Source organism: Engystomops pustulosus, chromosome 7 (genome assembly GCF_040894005.1).
Source record: "Engystomops pustulosus chromosome 7, aEngPut4.maternal, whole genome shotgun sequence".
Classification (NCBI taxonomy): domain Eukaryota; kingdom Metazoa; phylum Chordata; class Amphibia; order Anura; family Leptodactylidae; genus Engystomops; species Engystomops pustulosus.
Genome location: NC_092417.1, coordinates 142023405 through 142048385, shown reverse-complemented (window position 1 = coordinate 142048385; position 24981 = coordinate 142023405). Strand labels below are relative to the sequence as shown.

Genomic DNA, 24981 nt, shown 5'->3' with positions numbered 1-24981 from the left:
TGCCAAGGACAGGACTCCAGGAATCATAGTGATACAGTGATATATGATGCTAGGAGTCCCTTCTTATTGATATTGATCTTGCTTGTGACCAAAATCTCCAGACTGTGAGGGTGCCCGTGACCCCTCAGTAGCGGGCACCGATTTTACCTCACTTCACCGCCAAGTTTTAGGGTTAGAGTACAAGAGAATACTTCTGAATACTTTTTATCTACCAGTGAAAATATAAATGGTTGTGTCTGAAGAGGGGGAAAATTGGCAGAAACCATCTTGTGATATGTGATCATCCACATTAACTTTATATATGATCTGAAAACCGAGTGTGTAGCTATAGTGGTTACAGTGGTTGTAGTCACACCAAGGACTCTTACTTTAGGGAAACCAAAAGGTTTCTACACCCCATAAAAATGGTTGAAGGGGGATAGGGAGAAGCTCATTCAGATCTTGCTTCCTTGTGAGCCTTTAGTAGGTAATAATGCACTTTTGTTGTGTCTAGACCATGAGATCATAAATTACCATTGACAAATGGTTAGTGTAAATGGGAAATGAACTAATCATTCAAGATTTGATTAGCTGCATTTGCATGCTAAACTTCATTATTACTTTTTATTGGTAGAAAGAAAGTTTTATGTGACCTTACAAAATATCTGATATACGGTAATCATGCCTTGGCAATGTGGATTTTTTACATATGCTGCTTGAGAGGGTTACGAAACTTGGAAAGCTACAAGAATTGAAGATCCATTCGTCAAACCTTGGATTGATGCTTTGTGGTGGTAACGGCTTGTGGACATATATGTTCTAGAACTGGAACTTTTGATTCACTCTTATCTACAACTGTAACTCTCATTCCTATAGAATGTCTCATTTTTGTTAGAAGTCTACCTCTCGTCTGATGTCTCACTGCTTGGGAAACAAAAGAATCCTAAAAATCCTTGTCAAGAAAGGCAGGAGCCTCCTTCTCACCACTACTCCTCAGCTCATTAAAATGCTTGACCTGGCTCCCCTCTCGCATTCACACATCTGCTTCTTGTTAAGGGGTTCCAGGGTGGGATGAGTTGCGTCTAAGGGGTGACTGCATGGGGATTACTCATGATTATGAGATATGGGAATGCCATGGCTTGGAGGGCACAGGTGACAGTCTGTACGGTGGTATATAGTCTGCATGATGTTATAAATTACAGGAAGGGAGACTGCATAGGGCATAAAGCAAAATGATTCTCACTAGTTGAGCTTCATCTGTTGGAAATTCATGAAAATAAATGAAATATTGCAATTTTGGAGAACTTGGAGTCCTTGTTGAGCCATATACACATCTGGCTTAGTTGCAATCATGGTGAAAAGTACCAGATGCCACATCTCATTCCAATAATATGCTGGATAGGTTAATAAAATTGGTTTGTCTTTACTAATCCTGTAAATAGCTGGCAGCCCGTAAAGAGCTCTGAAAGATTGTGTACATGGAATGAAAGGCTGACAGTTAAGAGAACCAGACCTGCCCGATCTCATGAAAACAGATGATGAGTTTAGACCTGGCAGACAGGTCCTACTAACTCACATCCAGGCCTCACTCTGCCAGACGTTGTGGATAGTATCTATCTTACTACATGTAGATCACAACTTGACTTCTTTTGGATAGTTTGAATAGACATGTGTATGTAGCGCTATCATCCTACTAAGTTTTCTTCTAAACAAGAACTTAAAGGGATTCTCCATGTAATTACACTTATCTATCCAAGTGCTGAGGGTCCATCTACAAGGAACACAAGAAATGCACAGCTCCAGTTACTTCAAAGGGACTGATGAAAATTATTTAGTGCGACAGTCATGTGTTCCCCATGTAAATAGACTGGTGCGGATGTGATCTCCATTCAGGTCTGCAAAAATAGAGTCCATGCATGCATGCCATCACTTAGCCTCACAGGAGCTGGATACATTGGGGCATATTTACTAAGGTCCCGCAGCCGCATTTCTGCCGGGTTTCCCTACGTTTTCAGGGATTGGGACGGGGATTGTGTCGCACGCGATAGGATTGTGGGACGGACGGACGATCTGACGGATTCAGACAACGTGCGGGATTTAACATTTAAAATTGTGTCACAAGTTAAGCGCTTACATGCACCGGGAAGAAGGTGTACTCCACCGGACCTGATTGGGGAAGCGACAGATGCAGGATATCGGGCGCACGCTGGTAGTGAATCCCAGCAGACTTCATCCACGACAGACATTCTGGATCGGGGATCGCGCAGGGACCAGGTAAGTAATTGTGCCCCATTGGGCTCCAGATGCACTTTGTATTCTTGAAGCAAAATAACATTAATGGTTATGTTATAATAAAGAATTGTGTTCCCTTTCCCCAGAAACTAAAACAGTCTCCTGTTCCCTAAAATATTCCCAAGTTTATCATCCCAGACAGCCCCCTCATGCTTATTTTATATACAGCCCCCTCATGGTTATTTTATATAAGTCCCCCTATCACCCTATGGATTCGTTAGATAAAGTACCGCTCACTTCTATGGATTCCTTGTGTACAGCCTTATGTGGGCCCCCCAGCAGCTCTGGCCCCTGGCACCTGCCCAGTTTTGCCCAGTGCTGGCGCCGGCCCTGCGTTTCTCACAGCCCAGTCATTTGCTTTCCTTGGTTAAGCTTTATGGACATATGTTTTTTTCAACCATTCAACCATGTGGGCATCTCTGGCCAGTGACCAGTACATGGAACATGTAGTATTACCCAGTGGCCATTCAGTCTTCTCCTTGTCTATAGTGGTCCTATGGGCAGATGGTCAGCAATGGGTTTCTGGTTTCAATGTTGTCACCTGCATGGTGCTTGTATGCTCTTCCTTGGTTTCCAATATGTTCTTTGATTTCTTCCAACACTTCAAAAACATACTAATAATTTGCTTCCAAATGAATTGGACCTAGTGTGTATGTACATGGTAAACAGATCTGGAGTCCTGTCCAGGAGAGGGACTTGCCTATTGTGCAGTCAAGTCAAACTCAGTCATGGGCTGAGAAACACAGTCCATTTCATGTGTATATTGGAATAGGGCTAGCCTGCGAGGTGTCCCTAGCACTGCATGTGATGGCTATATGGAACGTGTGCTCTATAGTATAAAATCTTAGAAAGCCATGTTTCTATAGAGTCAATAAAACATCTATTGAACCATGTCGTTGCTCTCCAGGACTGAACCTTGGTGGTCTTGCAGAGTCAAGTTATTTTGTTAGCCCTGCTGTGCGACTTGATCTTGGTCATCCCCTAATGTGACCTAATCCTGGTGGTCCTGTAATATGACTCTCTCTGGCTGGGGCTTCTACTGCTTGCTCTAAAGTTTTTGTTTTTCCCCTAATCCTTTGGCTGAGTCCCGTGACCATCAAGCGATGTATTAGCCTCTAATCATGTAAAGCTGGCTTTAGGTGAGAGGGAAGGCTCCGTCTGGTAATGTGCACAGTCCCTGCATTCCTCACAAACAAAATCTCAGGAACAAGTATCAAGGACAAGAATATGCAGACTAGTTCCACCTGCTACATATAAAGGCAATGAAGAGCCATGGAGACACAATGGAGGAACACATTCATAAAAAAGTCCAGTCATAAGCAACTTTTGTGAAAAATACAACACTTTAAAATTTGTAATATAGTCTTATTAGCAAAAACATTTTTACAAAATGTTACCATCTTCTTTATTTCATCTACATTTCTTTCACACAGTTAAAAGGACACAATTTTACCCGACAATACTAACAGCCCCCTCAGGTTGGGTTTAAAATATACTTTCTAGAATTTCCTTTTTGCTTCCAAAGTCTTATGTAAATGAGCCGAGAAGAGGCATATTCGTCTGAGATGAGTCACTTTTAGAGGCTGGAGGGGGAAGTGTCACTTCAGACGGCCCTATCTTCAGAACCTATGAATATACTTATGGCATCATATTAAAAATGCTTTCTCGGCTTTCAGACAGCATCAGACTTGTGGTCAGGGGCGTAATTTGAGGGGGTGCAGAGGTTGCGGTCGCACCAGGGCTTAAGAGGTTTAGGTGGCCCTTATGGTGTCACTTTCCCATATGAGAAGACTATTACTATAAACCATACATTATAGTTGGGGGGCCTGGCGCAGACTCTGCACTGGGGCCCATAAGCTTCTAGTTCACTGCTTGTGGTTCTAAGAACTAGAGATACATGTGATCTGAAAGATGACATTATTATAGAATAATCTTATTCTTCTGAACTGACACTTCAACCTCTAAATATGACTCTTCTCTGCTCAATTTCACATGACTTTGAAGGTGATTTTTCTTTATAGGTAAATGGCCAGATATCACATAAAAGAAGGACATTTCAAACCCTATTTGCTGACAAAGTCCCTTTAAATTGACATTGCCCTGAGTTCCTGTCACTTAAACTTTTAAATGACCACATTCACTTAGCCATATTGCCTTTACAACAAAAGGTAGGGAGGCCATGAGTAGTTTACTTTTGTCTTATAAAGTATAGTTCATTCTTACATTTGCTGAAACGTGGCTGATAACAGGCCGGGGAGAATGGAGAGGTTTCCGGCTGTCATAGCAAATGACAGGATCATGTGCCACCACAGCCTGTGGTCCTAGGACCAACCATATTGGGTGGAGGAACTACAGAAATGCTTGCTGGGCAGTGGTGGGGCTAAAGAAAAATTCTAAGTACGTCCAAGGAGGGGAGACTAATAGAGCAAAAAGTTGGAGTTGTTGAAGTTTGCAAAAGGTCCTCTTTAAAAGATTATGGTTAAAATCATGCATACTTTAATAATAGTCTTTATATATCGCATACAACTATAATATTACTTTACAGAGCACTAACAGTCATATGGAACAATAGGAGTGAGGGCCCTGTTCACAAGAGCTTACATTCTTTGCGTGGGTTTCCTCTGGGTCCTCCGGTTTCCTCCCACACAAAAACATATTGGCAGGTTGATTAGATTGTGAGCCCCGTTGGGAACAGGGACCGCTTTGGCAAGCTCTGTGCAGCGCTACAGAATCTGTGTGCGCTATATAAATAAAGAATTATTATTATTATTCTATGAAGGATGTGACACAAGAAGTATAAGTGGTTGTATAATGGTCCAGCCATTCTTTATAATAGAACAGTATAAAATAATTTAATAAATAAAAATTCTGCTGCTTGAACCAGTCATCAGCAACATCTTATATACAAGGTCCAAGGTGAAAGTGACTGCAGAGAAGCCTGGAGCTTGGTATATATCTGGTGTTTGCCGATAAAAGACGGGAGAGGGCACAGAATGGGTTAGTAAAGAGAGAGTTGACATTTCAGGAAGTTAGCGAGTGTGATAGGCTTGTCTAAAAAGATGGGTTTTAAGAGCATGTTTGAAATTTTGGAGTGTGGGTATTAGTCTGATAGTCCGGGGAAGGTCATTCCAGTGAATTGGTGCAGCTCGGGAGAAGTCCATGAAAGGTTTGAACTAAAGTAGACATTAATCTAATAATACTGGCAGATCAAAGAGCTTGATTTGGGCGATAGACTGAGATGAGAGAATAGAGGTAAGGGGGGTGCAGCATTATGCAGAGCTTTGTGGATGAGGGTTATTATTTTAAACTGAATTCGGAAGGAGACGGGCAAATAGTGCAGTGATTGGCACAAACTGGAGGCATCCGTGTAGTGTTTGGTCTGAAATACAAGCTTGGCTGCTGCATTAAGAATAGATTGTAGAGGAGAGAGTTTAGGGAGTGGAAGACCAATTAGTAGGGAGTTACAGTAGTCTAGTTGAGAGTAAATCAGAGCAACAATTAGCATTTTAGAGGTTTCTATTGTCAGAAATGTGCAGATACTTTGCAAGTAATGTTGGCTTAGCAAGAACTTGGCAACGTGAATTATTCTATGTACTAATATATATATACACCCCTGGTAAGAGGCTCCATTATACGAACTGACAGTATTCAAAATGGAAGACAAACTGACTTCATTATAGCCAATAGGATTTTTGGGGCTCTGTTGCTGCCATTTTAAGCATTTTGGGTCTGCATTATTTTTGTTGTTTTGGAGTAGGACAGTGGAATCCTACTGTAGATGTATTTATGACTTATAAGTTATTGTCAGAAACTAGGGTCCCTCATTTTAATCTTATCACAGCCGATGACTTTATATACGGTGATAACATGAACTTTCCCATAAACCCTTTGAACCTGCTGCAGTAATATTTATATTTGATAAATAATGTATGTTATCATCACTTGTTGTGTACATAGCCTGTGCCTACCATCCATCATGTAACACCTGGCAGTCCACAATAGTGAATGTCATGGTGTATGTACTTCTGGTTTATTTTATTTTGTGCATATACCTATATGTGTGTTCACGGCCTATAGGAGCTACAGTAACTAAATAAATTCAAGAGATCAGAAGTTTATTGGGGTTGTCCACTTTCATCAAATAATTGATAAAGTTTGTTGTTTGTGTGCACCCTAGGAGGCAGGGACGTGCCAGACCACAGGTACTGTCGCTGTAGCATGGACGGGTGAGTAACCCTGCAGCCGCTGTGTAGAGATACACAGGGGGTACATGGGTGCACCTGCGGCCCAAGCCATGCGTCACAGGAGCACCTGTGACAGCTGCCACTCAACAGGAAGCTTCATTGTTTACAAGATAGAAACTGGTCCCTTGTCATGTGATGTCACACAGGTGCACAGCTCCCTGTATCACCAAGAGTAATCAGAGCTGTACAATGTGTGACCTCACATGATCATGGACCAGATTTTATCCACTGGAAGTGAACAATAAAGTTTCCTGTTGAATGACAACAAGCAGTGATCAATAAAACAGTGAGGAGTTGATACAGTATCAGTAAAGAAGATTGGAAAATTGTGTTTTGTTTAACAAACAATATCAATTATTTGCTGAAAGTGGACAACCCCTTTAAGTCAAAATCTGAGATGTTTTGTGTGTTTCCAATTAAGTTTCTTTAGGGTGTTCACTCACTTTATAGAGGTATTACTCTGTATTAAATACATGTTCTTTTATCACTATATGGCAGTATTATTTTAAAATGGTCCCTCTGTGACAGTATTATTTATATTCTATATGGCAACATTATAAAATGCTAAATTCCTGTTAATGGATGGTAGTATTATTTTGCCATAGACGGTTACCTTTATTTGTCCATTGTATGGCCATGAGCCACTAAAGAAATACTGGCAGGGTCATTGGAGCATTGAAACTGACACAATAGGGGATTGTCAAGTTACCATATATCTGAAACCCTTTTAATACTATAGAGGAGGAGACTTACAGGAAGACCATTTAGAATGAATATATAAAATATGTCATTCATAATGTTTCGCTGTGATTTGGTATATATCCACTAGGACCTACAGGTAGATATTTTTTACACAATGTGATAAAATGTTTAGTAGAAAAGCATTATTTTGAAGAATGTCCAGTAAATTCATGACTGATTTCATCTATTCCCAGTGGTCCAAAACATTAGTTAATTACTATGGGAACATAGAATAATATTCTACTAAATGGAAATTGGACCCAAATGACCTTCTTGTCTTCATTGAGATATGTCAGATGTTAGTGCTGATGGGTGCACAGAAAGTCTGAAATATATTGGTTGTATTTTGAGCATAACGTGACAATTCGCGAGATTTTGGAGCCAAACAGGCATTCTTACTGGCACCAGCACATATTTTATTTGTTTAGTTCTTGTATTTATCACTTTGAGCTGACTTTTATACCTACACCTCATTGGCTGCTAGCTCTCTCTTTGTGCGGAGAATTGGGACACTTTCCATAACTCTTGTGGGGGAGGTAAGCCATGCTCTCTGGAAATCAGGAGGTATCCAGGGTTGGCACACGCCCTATGAGGATGTAAACATCCCACACACGGGAGGCAGATAAAACAGAGCACATTGTATCAACAACAAGAAAGAAAACACAGTGGAGAAGAGGCTTCTAGAACATTTGCCTCCACCTTAGTCTGATAGGAAAACAATACAAAAGGGTTAACTTATATAGATTTTTTTCTTTTTTTATTTCGGCACTAAGTTTTATTTGAATCTGCATTGACGTAATTAACCCTAAATTTTTAAAATGTACAACTGTAATTCGACTAGCACTTTTTCACGTAGTTGTTACTCTATATAAGATGTATATATATATACGCCATGCTAACCCTGCCCACTTTATCACCATACTTTTTGATGGCCCGATTCTGGAGTGCAGGATCTGATAACACACCCCATCCCCCCCCCGTATTGTCACCCCTTTTATGATCATTGCATATGCACTATTTGCCAAGATTAACATAATCACATTAGACACAATACAGTTTACGGCGATTTTCACATGGAAGCATTTTAGTCAGTATTTTGCTTAAAGGCTACCACTTGAAGTGGCAGGTTTCAGAAGAAAACACCGAGCACCAGCTCAGGCTGAGCTGGTGCCGGTGCTTATTTTTGTTAGTGTTTTAAACCGCGGTATCGCTGTTTAAAACACTTTTTAAACTGTATAGCCGGCGCAGGGAGGTACGCGCTCGGCGCTTACCATGCGCGCGGCTCTCCTTCACTTCCTATGTAGCAGCGTGCACAGTCGCGCGCATGGTAAGCGCCGAGCGCGTACCTCCCTGCGCCGGCTATACAGTTTAAAAAGTGTTTTAAACCGCGATACCGCGGTTTAAAACACTAACAAAAATAAGCACCGGCACCAGCTCAGCCTGAGCTGGTGCTCGGTGTTTTCTTCTGAAACCTGCCACTTCAAGTGGTAGGTTTCCTTTAAAGGAAATCTACCATCTGGAAACTACTTACCCAAGTAGCTTCCATGGTTTATTCCCCAGGACAACAAGATGCTGTATTAGTTGTTTATTAGAGAATTTACAGCCTCCTAATTGCTTAAAAAGCACCTTTTTAATTATGCATATTAACTGCAAGTGCTACGAGGGGTGTTACCATAGCTCCTGCATGCTCTGACTGAGGCATCCGCAATGTCCCCTGAAGCTTCAGAGACAAAGGAGTGTGTAAATTCATTAATAAACAACGGATACAGTGTCACAGTGTCCTGCGGAATGTGCCACTGGAGTTACTTGGGTAAGTAGTTTCCAGAGGATAAATTTCCTTTAACAATGATAATGCAATTGCAGGTAGAGTAGCCAGTCGTCTTACAGCCTAAGTGAGGAGAATAGTAATTGTTCGATATTGAAAGAAATATCAATAAGAAGGAATAAATTAAAGATCCCTGTCCCAAGTATTTTTGTGTACTTATAGAGAGGGGCAGAAGAGTCATTTTGTACTATTGAAGGCAGGGCAGCGGGGAATATCCTGCGCTGACCAGTTGTCTTACAGCTTCAGTGAGGAGGAGGGAGACATGGCCGATGTGCTGGGACCCACAGTTGTGTTTAAAGATTTAATTGTTGTTTTAGATCAAAAGAAAGATTAAAAAAAGAAAGAATTAGAGGTCACTTTTCCAAAATGTTAACTTGTCACTAAACTTGAACCAGATACATTATTGGTATCTCTCAATTTTCAATACTTTTATGAGGTTTCTTACTAACAATTGACTGTTTTGGGTAAGGTCACCATCACCCTTAATACTTAATCCATGAAGACACCTATCAATATGTTTTGAGTTATACATTTTTGTCTTTTTAATTCTTGTTTTGCTTGCTTAATGTTTGCCGACTTCTAATTGTCTTTGTGTTATGAGCAAACTGCTGGTTAGATGGATCTAAGTACAGTAGTATATTCTGTATTTCAGGACATGATATAAATGGCGCTCTGGAACCATCGATTGACACAAGTATCCTAGAGGAATATATCAGTAAAGAGGATTCTTCAGAAATGTGAGTCTCATATTCATTACATATATATATATATATATATATATATATATATATATATTACATATATTCTTTACATTCTGTTTTATGACTAACATTCCATACTGTGTTGTGTTGGGACCTGCATTATTATCATCCGTCATATACTAAGGCTTGTTATTTGGCCGAAATGTGTCAGAGAATCTATTAATTATGGACATTAATAAAGTTCAAGTATTTTATTGTAGACGTGAGTGTAATAAAATAATAAATGTACCTAGAAGCCGCACTATTAGACATTGGACATGCTGCAGCGAGGCATTTCTTCTCATATCTAGGACATTAGGTTATCGGTATAATCACATACGAATATCCTATAATGACCTTTATTAGTGCACAGTATACAAGAAAAAGCATCACGGAATGGAAGACTAGATTATTCCATAATATGTTATTATTAAAATTTTGGAAAATATAATAATACATCACCTTCTTTCTTGATATTGTGGTTTGTAGCCCATGTTCTCCATCATTGTTATCTGAGGTCAGTAACTCAGTCATAACTTTACACCTAAAATTTAATTGGAAGCACAATATTACTAATTTTTTGCCATTCCTATTTATTAACTGTGTTAGATGCACCTATCAACATAAAAAGGTGCTCTAATCCAATGGTGTGATATAGAGCAGCAGTATTGATTGAAATCCAGGGGTTTTTTTGTATTTAGGAGTCAAGTGGGTGGTGCTACCTTTTTAATTATTTCCTTTTTTTTACCGACATGTAAGAGCATTGTCTTGCGACACAATTTGTAAATCCTGCATTCAGTATGAATCAGTCGGATCGTCCGACGGCCTGCCCAACGCCCCCCCCCCCAACGATTTCTGTCGCATGGAAGCCAGCGCAGCTGTGACACAATCCGATTGCATGCGATACAATCCCCAGTTAAATACCTGTCACAGCAACGCAAATCCCGAAAACGACGGAAAACCAAACGAAAGTGCGTCTGCGGACCCTTAGTAAATAAGCCCCAATAGGTCTATAATTGTGTACAAATGCAGTGCACATTAGGAGACTGCAGACTAGGCATCTGACCAGAGGGCTGAGGCCCTTCCTTACCCCAATTATGACAGTCATCACATAATCAGGATGTATTTTCCCGTATAACAAGGGCTCCTGTGGACGCCATGAAATTAAAGCTTACAAAAACAAATACAATTTTAAAAAATCTAATAAAAATGTATTGTGAAAAAAAATCCTTACTTCTCCTGCCTATTGTATGTGAATCACCATTGGTGACTCTGCGTAACTGACCTGTCAATCAAAACAAACAGACTATGGCTGTAAAAATATATGGTTTCTTTTTTATTTAGAGCTCTTTATAAATAATAATCTTTATTTGTATGCTGCCATCATATTCTGTAGCACTTTAAAGATAATGGGGGACATCTACAAATAAAATAAGATATTACGGGGTAATAACATGCTCAATTGAAACAATAGGAGTGAAGTCCCTGCTTGCAAGAGCTTTCAATCTATGATGTAGCTAATTAAAAAAAAAATTAAAATTGGAAAAAGGGAAAAATGAGAATTTCTTTGAAAAAGGATTGCTGTGAAGCGTTATTTGTGATAAAAAGAATGCTACAAACTCACATAAAAAAACTGATGTAGGTTGTTGCCATTTCAAAAGCAAATCCCAAAATGTCTTTTAAAATAATAATAAACCATTTCAATAAAAACAAGATCCTTGGTATTGCTATGTAGTGTTCGTCCAGAAACTCCTTACATACAGTAAGGTCAACAATTCTAATAATCTGCAGTAGATTCATATTTGTATTATGTAGTCGCCCTCTAGTGGTAAAATTGGATTTCACATTTATATATTCATTCTGAGCCGAATGAATGTTCCATGAAAACATGGACTGACCTTCCTCCAATCACCTATTAAACATGAGTAAACTTGGTGAAAATAAATTCAAATTTTAACTTTCAACAATGGGGCTCAATTACTAAGGGTCGCATGCTGCACTTCTGTTGGACTATGCACCTTTTTCGGGGCTAAAACGTCTTGCACAGGTATTTAAGAAGTGTCTGCGTTGCGATTGTGACGCACGTGATCCTTTTGTGGGGCAGCTGCACTGGCCTCCATGCAACACAAATTAGGGGGCGCGTCATCGGATTGATTTGGACTGAGCGCCATATTTACCTTTTAAATTGTGTCGCACGCCCCATGTTTAAAATGCACCACAAAAAAGATGGTGAACTCTGCTGGACCTGAGCAGGTAAGCGACACATTCATGATTTCTGGCGCACGATCTTAGGGAATTGCCGCACACATGCTGCATTATAGACGGGCAATGCACTTTTAGTAAACTCCAGTGAGCTTGAAAGTAAATGTGCCCCAATGTATGTAATGACATCTATTACTTTCACCATACATGTGGCACTCAGAATTGTTCATTACTTTCATAATAAGTACTTACATAATAATTTCTTCTACCTACCAGCATGGAAATCCTAACCTGGATTATCAATATTTGTTAAAGGGAACTTGTCAACCAGGAGGTTGTTTTTTAATATTTTCTTCCATGTTGATTTTAAAAATACTTTCACTGCTTTATACAAGCAGCATATGGCGAGCCCTAGGTGGTAGGATGCTCCAATGGTCCCAATCCTGCTGCCAGGTTATGTAAAATAAAGTTTTATAAAGTCATGGAAGTGCTCTGAAAGCAGATAAAGGCATTTTTAAAATCAACATGGCAGAGGCTATTGGAACCTGTCATAAAAACAACTGCCTGATGACAGGTTCCTTTTAGTGTGCCCTTCCCACTAAAAGTTTGATAGAATCCTGGGAAATTGCAGACTATGGGAAAGTAAACCACATTCATACTTCTGCATTAGGATCATATTTCCTATAAGAAGAAAAGGTTTGGGCATGCGCAATGCAAGATTTTGTCATTCATGCATTCTTAAGAATCCTCTATACACATAATAGAGTTGATCAGGCCAAAATTGGTGAGTTTGGCTGAGCTTTGTTTTATGCGTATGCGCGCTTTAAAGGGAATCTGTCAGTAGTTTTGAACATACAAAGCTGAAGACAGTATTCTGTATTGGTTTGTGTAATACCTCATACCTCAAAAATGTGATAGGCAGGATGTCAATTTGCTACCGTTCTGTTAGTGATAACATATTCTAAGGATTTTAGTCCTGTAAAGGCAGTTACTGATCATTAAGATCAATTTCTATGAATGGATTGGACTGAAGAAAAGTTTACTTTGTAATAAATAGTGTTTCATGTGAACATACCCAATGCCCCAATATATGGAAGGATCTGCCATGCTAGCATTGATTATGCAGTATTTTTTAAATTTATTTTGATATTTTTAAAATGGTTGTCCAGTAGAGTAAAATTCTAGTAAAATGATATGCATCTGCACAGATATGCCTAGCTGAATATACTGAATATACTGAATATGCTTAGTGTATACTGCACTGTCAGAGACACTAAGACACTTTCTTCCCTCCGGGGAAAGGCTGAATTCTTGTATATGCTCTGAATGTGAAGACTATAGGAATGATAGTTAACCTTTTAGAGACTGTGTGCCCAAACTACAAGAAAAAACCTCACTGCCCTGTCATAGCTTTATATGGTACTGCCATCCCGAGGACACTAAGGAAAGTAATATGTGGCCGGGATGGGGCTGCTTAAAACAATAAACTTAGCGGCCGGCCGAGGTGACTTGCCATGTTGTTTAAAGCAACCCCAGCTCGCCACATATTACTTTTTTTTAGTGCTCGGACAACCAAAAATTTCACAGGCCTCCTGTCTGTGCTAGGGTGACAGCCTGAGTGCCCACAGAGAGGGCTCAGAGTGCCACCTCTGGCACCTGTGCCATAGGTTTGCCACTACAAGACAAGACAAGTCATTTTGAAGGAATGATCCAATTTTATTACACTGTATTATGCTAAGCTTGGGGTCCTATAGTGTAGCAGGAAAGGACATTACCTGGCTCTAGGATACTCTCTTTGCTGTGTCAGGTATTGCTCTTTTAGGACCGGTTCTAGGTATATGGGTATATCTCCCTGTGCTGGATATAGTATACCGATATGTATATTCTTAGCTTAGTGAAAAGATAGAATGAAATCCACAGCAACTAAATACACTTGTAGAAATATAAGAATATAAAAATATTCTTTTTTCATTTCATCTTAGATGTTATGTGCAGCTCCAGTGTAGTTTGTTTTTTTGATGTCTCATTAACGTCTATGTTTAACGTCTATGTCTAATGCTATCCGTCCATTTTCACATGTAATAGAATTCATACAATAGATGTGACGTTACCCTTAGAGTTGTGATAGCTGTGTTAAAATTACAGTTTTCTATCCTAGACGTTAGACAAAGCAAGTATAAGACAGTTTATTTTCCTATGTAGAATTTATGTTATATTTATTTGAAATTATACTTTAGATTATTTATTTGTAATGTTCTACATTTTTAAGTCTACTTTTTTCTGTATATTTTATAGCATTTTCCGTATACATTGTAAGATATATTTCTTACTTTTTCCTACGCAGCTGTTTCCCCGAAATCCCTTCTTCCTCCGGCTATGCAAACCATGGTCAGCCTTGTACCTCCAGCGGAGTCCATGGACCTGGGGTCATTTCAAATATAGGCCATGGTGGGACAGCCAACTCAGGCGGGGTCCTCCACATGGGTCAGCAGATGCCAGTGAGACCTGGTATGAGTGGCACATGTGGGGGGCCTCCTTACCAACAGCACCTCAACTGCAATAACAACAATGCCATGGTCAATCCTAAAGGTTACCAGGGTCCCCCCATGTGTATGAGCGGACCTGATCTACCCATCAAAGCAGAACCTAAAACCAGCTATGCAGCCGGGTAAGTTACAAGTAAATTATGAAGGCGAAATAGGGGGATAACGTAGGATTGTGACATGCATGAGAAAACCCTTTTTTACAAAAATGTTTAGGGTCCTGATTACTAATGGACCCAGCTACCAAGTGCCATTTATAGCATTGGTGTTTGCTTATGTGGCCATATTTTCTACAAAGTGTTGGAGGGCCTTTGTTTTAAGGGTCCAGTTTTGTTGGGCAAGACCACTTCCAAAAACATAAAGTAATGAGGTTTATAATTAATCATATATGTGTGGGCACACAGGTCAATAGTTTATGAAATACAGTGTCTTATAGTATTTATAAGGAGATCATAGCATATACTTTTGTGACACTATGGGGGGCATGTATCACTCACATTGCATACTTTTTCTTTTTTTGGTGCGACTCAAGCAGTGTACCAGTGGGCTACCTCAAGGCCCAGATGTTTATACAACATTCATGACTTTTGGTCTCTGAAATTGTCCCATTCCTGTCGCAAAACAGAGGATGCTAGACCCAGACTTACTTTCAAAGCTGCTATTTGGGACTAAAAAGTCGCACACCAAAAAAAAAAGTTGCAAAAGTGAGACTAAACAGGCAACTCATCACATGCATCACAAAGGGAAAAAAGTTAAGATACATTGCAATAATTAAGTAGGCCGACTTCAGGAAACTTGAAAAAGTGTCAGCCGAAAAACTATAATACATGCGCTCTAGTGAGTTATGTTCCATAGGCATGGATGAAGTGAGGTCCCATGTGTGACAAAACAACATATATGTTCAGTGTATATAGAGAGCGGAGTTTAAGATCTCCATAAATATCTGTATACCCTTTGTATGGATAGGTCATCAATATAATTATGCTGACAATACCCTTTAAAACTCTTCATTTTAGAAAGGATCTGCGACTCATGCAGTTCCTAATCTACCTGCCACATGTTTTTACTGTTGCTTATCAATAGTCAGTATGTCTTCCCTAAATTGCTTGGGTTTGATCTCCCACACATTTGACTGTATTGTACATCAAGATTTTAAAGTAGCCTGGTATCAGCAAGACTTTTGTACCCACTCCCCTTGAAGTACCATGATATCAGGGGTGAGCGTTAAAACAAACTGCAATACTTATACCATTTTCTGTGACTGACATTATAGACTGAAAAATCTCAGATGTGTATCAGAGTAGCTTGCCCGCTCCATCTGCTCCATTGCATAAGGGTGAAGGGGGTGACACAAAAGCTTGCAGTCTATGAGGATGAGGAGAGGACGCAAAAGCTTACAGTCTATGAGGATGAGGGGGTGACACAAGAGCTTACAGTCTATGAGGATGAGGGGGTGACACAAGAGCTTACAGTCTATGAGGATGAGGGGATGGCACAAGAGCTTACAATCTATGAGGATGAGGGGGTGACACAAGAGCTTACAGTCTATGAGGATGAGGGAGTGACACAAGAGCTTACAGTCTATGAGGATGAGGGGGTGACACAAGAGCTTACAGTCTATGAGGATGAAGGGGTGACAAAAGAGCTTACATTCTATGAGGATTAGTGGGTGACACAAGAGCTTGCAGTCTATGAGGATGAAGAGAGGACGCAAAAGCTTACAGTCTGTGAGGATAAGGGGGTGACACAAGAGCTTAGAGTCTATGAGGATGAAGGGGTGACACAAGAGCTTACAGTCCATGAGGATAGGGGGTGACACAAGAGCTTACAGTCTTGAGGATGAGGGGGTGACACAAGAGCTTGCAGTCTATGAGGATGAAGAGAGGACGCAAAAGCTTACAGTCTATGAGGATGAAGGGGTGACACAAGAGCTTACAGTCTATGAGGATGAGGGGGTGACACAAGAGCTTACAGTCTATGAGGATGAGGGGGTGACACAAGAGCTTACAGTCTATGAGGATGAGGGGGTGACACAAGAACTTACAGTCTATGAGGATGAGGGGAGACACAAGAGCTTACAGTCTATGAGGATGAGGGGGTGACACAAGAGCTTACAGTCTATGAGGATGAGGGGGTGACACAAGAGCTTACAGTCTATGAGGATGAGGGGGTGACACAAGAGTTTACAGTCTATGAGGATGAGGGGGTTCCGCCTCCAGGGTAGGAACCTCTGATGAGGATTAATATGGAGAGTGGTTAACAGACTAAGGATCAGTTTACACCTGCATTGGGTGTAATTGAGAACGGAATGTGTGTGGAAAGTCTCAGTTCACCTTCTGTTCCCCATTGACATTCATGTACAGAATACTGCTTTCTATTACCATTCCTTTATAATTGTGGGAAAAAAAAGATGCCGGCTGCTGTGCTATTTATTTCTTCTACCACATAAGGAAGGGGGTACGGACCCCCCCCCCCCCCCCCGAGAGAAGGTGTGAACTGATCCTATGAGAAAAAAAAAAATTAATGATGTTTTTGGAAATGACTTTATGCTTCTATCATCCATGTTGGTGAGAACATGTTGTAGCTATGTTACCTTTATAAAATAAAATGTTTCAATCCAAGTGATGAACGAGAGAATAGGTTCCTTCTTATGAAAACAGCCGTAAAGCTCCATGTTCTGAGAACTAGGGGGAATATATGAACAATGCATGAGATAACTCAGAAACATTTTCTTCATCTTCCTCCTCGTCAGCACTTTACCTGACTCTCCCCCAGACTCCGGATCAGAGGCGTACTCCCCCCAGCAGCTGAATGGTAAGTGCCTGTGCAGAATTTTCCCCTCCTTCATTATTGCTTTTATCCAGCTGGTGTTATCGGTCAGGAAAGAGAGAAGGTAAGAAACATATCAAGTGTAAATATACCGGCTATGCTGTTGTGTGTGCAAATGGGAGAGGAACGAGGAGAGTGCGGAGACTGTGTCCGGGGAAGGGACCTCTGATTATTATGGAGAGTGATGTTGCCTGATGAGAAGGAGAAACCTTCAAGATAGACTTTTTGGTAACTTAGTGCAATGAGATCTAAAGAGGTGAGCTGGGGGAGGGGTGACGGTGAAAGTGATGACTCGGATGCTTGGATTCCAAAAATGGGAAAGGCAAAAGATTAAGCTGACCTCTATGTCGTGGAGCTTCGGAAATAGTTTAAAGGACCTTCTAAGGGGAAGTTCACCTTAAGTAGCTTCTGTGGGATTGATATTGCCTATGAACCCACCATAGAGGCAATTCTTCCAAAGGTGATTTATAAAGCGGACAGGTGACTGATGACAGGTGAGAGATCTTCAAGAAGGCATTGGAGGGGTTGTCTAGTGACTCTTCCATAGGTGTTACCGCATGTCCATTGTTTGGGTATGACAAGTGGGAGGGTCTCGGCTGACGGGTCTTTGGGCTGTAGAGTACACACTGCGACAGGTGACACTGTTTGGGTTGGTGTCTCTGCGGAGTAAGTCCAGTGTGTGCAAACTTGAATCTTTGTTTATCAGAGGAAAAAAATGTCTGGAATTCTTTTCCTGCCCCTCCCTAAATTTATCAGGAGAAACGGTCTGGCCCCACACACATTCCCGCTGTTGAGTATTCTCTAACTACTGCTGCATTCATGTTCCCAGATAATATAGGAGATGGGGTCCTGTAATCATCCTCAAGATAGTTATGTATTTGTAACACTGTCACAGTAAAATATTCCATTGTATGCTAGTAATTTATACAAGGTGGACTGTATGTAAGATGCTATGAGAGAGCTGGTGCCTTTTCATTCTGAAGATTTTACAAATTAGCCTAATATATGCTTAAAAACAACACAAAACTGTGAAATCTACCTATTGTTATCTTGTATCTATCTACTTTTTAAAATATTTATCTATTTTCTTTCTATTATCAATTTATCAATCTATTGATCATCTGTTCATGTATCTATCTATTTAATCTGATATACTATATATGTTAATCTATTTGATTTTGCTCTGTCTATGGATGGTTGCTTGATGTGTTGTATACCCAAGACCAATTTACACAGGTCAGTGACCAGAAACATTAGCACATGTAAAAAGAGCACTGATAACAAAACAGATGATCAATCATCACTGTGAGTTATATCAAAGTTAGACCCAAATTGAAGCCTAGTATGGAATCTTTTAATTTCAAATGGAATCTTTTGATTTGTTATTTTCATGTTTTGTTCTTGAAGCTGAACAACAGAGCAAGGGGTTCAGATGTCGACCTAGCCATAAAGGTTTTGGCTAGATATAACTATTGATGGGCTATCCTCCCAAAATATTTTTTACACTGGACATCATCATAATTTATGATCATAATATGGACTTAAGGAGGAGAGGGGCTGGTGCTCCCTGTAGTGATGGGAAGTCTTTATAGTGAACTGGATCATCAGGCTCTGCTCACTATAACGAGCCAACTCTTTTGGCTCCTGAATGGCTCCCTATGTAATTACATAGGGAATCGTTTTAGGCAGCCAGCTACCCATTCCCACTTCACGTTTAGCCCGAAATGCTCGGTTTAAATGGGGGTATTGTCCCAGAATAAGGGCGGGGCTAAAATAGCTGTTGACTCTTAGCGTAGAGCTGACTTCTCTCATTTGTCTGAAAGAGCAGGTTCTTGGTACCGGCTCATTCACAGCCGACCCATCAGTAGCCCCCTGCTCACACAGGAGGAAGGATATGGAGGTGATGTAACAGTGCTCTCTGTGTGTAGCTGAGACAAATAGCAGAGTTGAATATGTTGCTTTGTAGATTAAAAAGTCTCCTACACAGAATAGTGAGGTACAAGATCTTCCCTATTCCCTATTCACCTTCATACCAGTCTGCGAATCTACAGAACATTCCCTTTCCCCACTTCCCTACATGTTCAACGCAGTGCAGAGAAGTTATTAACCCGTAGCATTCACACAGAACAGACTATATACTTCATGTAACTGTTTCACTGCTGGTTTCTACTACTTATTACGTACTGGATGCTCCTCCATATAATGAAAAATGTTCAAGTATCTTCAGAACAGAAAATGCCATTGAAAGAAAAGGAGCAAGGAATGCAATATTGGTAGCGATCTGTTTTTAAAGGAGGAGTCACATATGACATAAGTTATACTTAAAATTCTGTATTTTATCACAGATTCAATGATTTTTACCCCTTTCTTCTAGATTTCTCATAGCGTAGCAGATTACTACCATTAACTCACCAAAACTAGAGCACCTCCACATTTTTGCGTGTGTTGCTATAGGATGGAGATATTTTAATGCTGGTTGGACAAATAGCTTATATTTACCAATGTATTTTCCTTGTTCCTCATAGATCCTCACCTGCTTCGCACTATGACCCCAGAAAACATTTGTCACATCACCCCACCTTCTCGCTTGGAGCACCCACCACCTTCTCACCTTCAGGGTCCACCTCCTCCACATCCTGCACATCAGCAGCACTATCCTAACATGCAACGTGATTTGTACCTGAAAGTGGAGTCCTTAATGCCCCAGTACCCACCAATCGGACCTGGTATCCCTCCTACAGTCCTCCATCATGCACAGCAATCTCAGATGCTTCAGCAGCTTCTCCAGCAGCAACATGGATCAGAGTATGTACCACTATACTGGTCATAGCATTCATCATCCATTACAGTTAAAAGTGGAGACTTCCTGATGTACCTGCTTTAGGACTAGGAGCTTTTCTAAGTTTGCATAGAACATATAGTGAATCTGTAGTATTATTATTCCCTTTAAAGGGAACCTGTCACCAGGGACCTTATTTTCACTAAGACACATTACAGAAACCCATTAACGCTGCATTGCAAATATGCCTTTCTGCTTTCTCTAAGCATTTGCATTACAATATAATTGTGTGTTACCTTGCACCCTGACAGAATCCTCTGTGTAGTCCCAGGGGTTGGGCTTTGGTTTGGATGCATTTCAATAAACAACAAGTGACATACTGTGCTGTGAATATGTACTGAAAAAACTTCAATAACTAAATGAATCCAGACACTGTATGCCTAACCCCATAATCAGCAGGTAGAGGAAATTTATAAATTTGCTACGCTCTTCCTGCTCTAAAACAAGCTGCCTGTGAATAGGACATTCTGTATAATTTTCTCAGCTCCTTCTGCTCTATAACATGCTGCCTGCAAATAGGTTATAATGTACAATCTCCTCAGCTCCTCCTGCTCAATAACAGTAGGCAGTATTATATAGAGATGGAGGAGCTGAGCAAACTGCACAGTCTCCTATCTGTAAGTAGCATAATACACTGGCCTGCAGATAGGAGACTATACAATCATCTCAGCCTGCTCAATAATATGTACAGTACATGTATAATCTTCTCCGCTGCTCCTGCTCTATAACATGCTGCCTGCAGATTACATTTCATTTTCATAGTGACGAGTTCTCTATAAGCTTTGTAAATATAACTTCCATACATCAGTGCTTCTACGTCTGTACGTTTATGTATGTTAATGACTGTCATTATGATGCTAATGTGAACAGACCCTTACACAAAAAAAAGTCTAACAGACAGGAGCTGACAATTAGAAGGAGCTTGTATTTTCTAATTGTCTTAGTGTTAATATATTAACATATTTTTGTTCTTTATTGTAGGCTCCCAGTGCACCCTGCAAAGAAGAGGAAACACTCAGATTCTCCTAATCTGAGGGATCAAGTACCCAGTGGAGGCATGGTGAAACAGGAGCCGGGTACTGATACACACTGACATAGACACACACACATATGTTAGAGCAGGCACATGAGGGTATGGGGGAACATTTCCATATAATAACGGTTACCACTCCCATACCAAGGCCTTGGCTGTGGCCGCTGCCATTTACATATATTAGTACTAAGAAAGACTATGTTTCACAATCAGTCTTTTATTCACTAGGCCATGTGTACACACTGCATTTTGTAGAAAAATTTATTTTTTCTTTACTTCTCTGAAATTATTGCCAAATGATTGGCATTGCCCTGGCAACATTAAGTCAATGACAGTGAAAAGAAATCTGTGCATCAGATAGGAAATTCCCTAACCATTATTAGAAGGCAGAGCATTGTTTAATAGTTATCTGTTCTCAGAAAATGTAAACTGGGGCAATTTGAACATGTTCCAGATTTATCATAGCGGCTCAGGATGATACATTTGAAAATACAGTGGGTACAGAAAGTAATCAGACCCTTTGTTTCATAACATCCAATTGGTAAGATGAAAAAGTTACATTATTACCCCATCTTGACAGAAAATAACAGAACTATATTCAGCCCCTTTGCTCAGTATTGAGTAGAAGCAGCTGTGGAGCCGGTACAGCCAGGAGTCTTAATGCAACAAGTTTCTCCCCCCTGGATTTGGGGATCCTCTGCCTCTTCCTTGCAGATCCTCTCCAGTTCCCTCAGGTTGGATGGTGAACGTTGGTGGAAGCCATTTTCCAGTCTCTCCAGAGATGCTCAATTGGGTTCAGATCGGGGCTCTGGCTGGGCCAGTCAGAAATGGTCACAGAGATGTTCTGAAGCCACGGCTTTGTTATTTTAGCTGTGTGCTTAGGGTCATTGTCTTGTTGGAAGGTGAACCTTCGGCCCAGTCTGAGTCCAGAGCTGTGGAAGAGGTTTTCATCCAGGATATCTCTGTACTTGGCTGCTTTCATCTTTACTTCAATGACAACCAGGTCTCCTGTCCCTGCAGCTGAAAAACACCCCCATAGCATGATGCTGCCACCACCATGTGTCACTGTTGGGATTGACACCAGAAAAGAATTAACACCAAAAAGTGCAATCTTCATCTTATCAGAGCAGAGCATTTCTCATAGTCTGGGAGTTATTTATGTGTTTTTTTGCAGATTGTATTAGGACTTTCATATTGCACATATTGCAGAAGAGGCTTCCATCAGTAGACTCGCCATAAAGACCCGATTGGTGGAGAGCTGCAGTGATAGATAACTTTATGGAAGTTTCTTCCATCTCTGGGGATCAAGGGATCTTGGGGTTCTTCTTTACCTCTCTCACCAAGGCTCTTCTCCGACAATTGCTTAGGTTGGCATGACGGCCAGATCGAGGTAAAGTTGTGGTCTTCCATTTAAGGATTATGGAGGCCACTGTGCTCTTAAGAATCCTGAGGGCTGCAGAAACTCTTTTGTAATCTTTGCCAGATCTGTACCTTGCCACAATTCTGTCTATGAGCTCCTTGGACAGTTCCTTTGACCTCATGATTCTTATGTGCTCTGACGTGCACTGTGAGCCACAAGGTCTTATATAGACAGGTGTGTGCCTTTCCTAATCAAGCACAGTCAGTTTAATTAAAGGAGTAGAACCATTGCAAGGGATCTGAAGGAAATGGACAGCATGTGAGTAAAATATGAGTGTCACAGAAAAGGGTCTGAATACTTATCACCATAAAAATAATGGTAATAATCTTTATTTATATAGCGCCATCATATTCCGTAACACTTTACCAATCATAGGGGACATATACAAATAAAATCATACATTAGTACAAACTGAATGTTGAACAAGAAGTAAGGGCCCTGCTTGCAAGAGCTTACAGTCTATGTGCATGTGATATTTCAGTTTTTCTCTACTTTCTGTACCCACTGTACACTGCCTGTCTACACCAGGTGAGCATGGTCTGTTCCTACGTTTTTTTACTGGAATTGTGCTGTAAATTTGGTGCAAAATGTGATTCTACACCATATCCGGTTTCATTAATTCACATCCCTGTTTTATGTAAGATGTGGATCATACAAGAATTACCGAAAACTAGACACAACATTTTTGCCAGAAATGTGACAAACTTTTGTGCATTTATCCAACATTCTAAATGCAAACACATTGGGGGAGACTTACAAAGTTACAATTGGCCTACTTCCATGGTTTAGACAGTTTTGAGATACTCTTGAGACGTAAGGGCCTGCACCAGCTCCATCTAATATTGTGGTTTCTCATCACCCTCTCACACTTTACTTCCTCAGAATTAGGTAGAACCTTTAACTAAAGGCCTCCCTTATTTCTACCTTATATTGTGGCCTCTCCACTATGTGTCCAGTGCTACCTTAAATACACCTCTCTCTATCAATTAATGCACAACATTAACAAGCCCTGTGATAGAAAAGCTCCAGCATGTATGCCGAGTGTATTCATAGACATATACAAGCAGATGGAGGCAAGCAAGCTACAGCTATCAATTCCACTCCATCCTGCTGAGCAACGTGTACACTCAGTAGAGGCCATTAAAGTATATGGGAAATGGAGGCAAAATATTGTATCCATCCTTGGCCTCTGCTGAGCATGTGTTCAGGGAAGTCCTCAGTGATATAACTTTCCATATAAGAATGCTTACGTCACTTGGGGAAACACCCGGAATGATCTAAGGCCTGATGGGAATCCTCCCAACGTATCCTTACAACAGAGGGCAAAATTGTGGTATGAATGTACCCGAAATCTCTATCAAAAGAAAAAGACACTTGCATGTTTGTATCCCATATATAACTAAAATATATTCCAATGTTCAATAATGTCATTTTTATGACACCAAATAAACCTTCTGATGCACAATGATACAGATTTTGTAGCACAGAATGTCATTTTGAAACATATTTTTTCTAATATTTATTTAAAATGTATTTTTGTCTATTTTGTTCTCACACAATGCTTTGTGTACAACATCACATACAATTTTCACAAAGCCCCTTCATAAATACACTAACATACACCTAATACAGACAGCACTGACTAAAGTACATGTTACTACCCACTGTAATGACATAATATCCAATAACAAGGGTGGTATTTGGGTTTGGATTATGGGTATGACAGTAATTGTCATAGTTTAATTGACTTTCTCTGAATTTGAATCCAGGTCTCATGCAAGATAATGACAGTCTGAATGGTTCCTACCTGGATCCGAATTATCAGTCTATAAAATGGCAGCCGCACCAACAGAATAAGTGGGTGGCCTTGTATGACAGTAACTACAAGGAACTGTAAGTCAAAGCCATTAATTCTAGCTGTACATATTACATATACTGTACAGGAACCTTCCATTTGTTTGCTGAACTTGAATAACATTGTGAGTGATGGTCTTGTTTCTTGCAGCCCAATGCCCACATATAAGGTGGATGCAGATAAAGGCTTTAACTTCTCAGTGGGGGATGATGCTTTTGTGTGCCAGAAGAAGAACCATTTTCAAGTTACTGTGTACATTGGTATGATCGGGGAGCCTAAATATGTCAAGACTGCAGAGGGAATTCTACCTATTGAGTGCTTCTACTTAAAACTTAATGGTGTGAAGGTGAGAATTGTATTAAAGTCTCAATTTTTACATTCTCATTGCAATGCTAGGAAAACTGGTCAAAATGTTTGAGCATATAGAGACCATGGGAGA

At 40.3% G+C, this 24981-nt stretch overlaps 1 protein-coding gene across 6 annotated transcripts in view; it reads left to right on the top strand.

Annotated features, from left to right (window-relative positions):
• Positions 1-24981, top strand: part of MYRF (myelin regulatory factor) — a 99149-nt gene that overhangs the window by 46924 nt on the left and 27244 nt on the right. For 4 of the 6 annotated variants that reach the window (XM_072118040.1, XM_072118041.1, XM_072118042.1 and 1 more), the window contains exons 2-8: positions 9734-9818; positions 14368-14691; positions 17319-17380; positions 19921-20200; positions 21216-21310; positions 24457-24580; positions 24693-24888. In XM_072118040.1, the coding sequence (XP_071974141.1) occupies positions 9734-9818; positions 14368-14691; positions 17319-17380; positions 19921-20200; positions 21216-21310; positions 24457-24580; positions 24693-24888 (1166 nt within the window). Of the gene's footprint in view, positions 1-9733; positions 9819-14367; positions 14692-17318; positions 17381-17584; positions 17890-19920; positions 20201-21215; positions 21311-24456; positions 24581-24692; positions 24889-24981 lie in introns of those variants that run through there. The other 2 variants (XM_072118039.1, XM_072118043.1) reach the window with 2 other exon arrangements.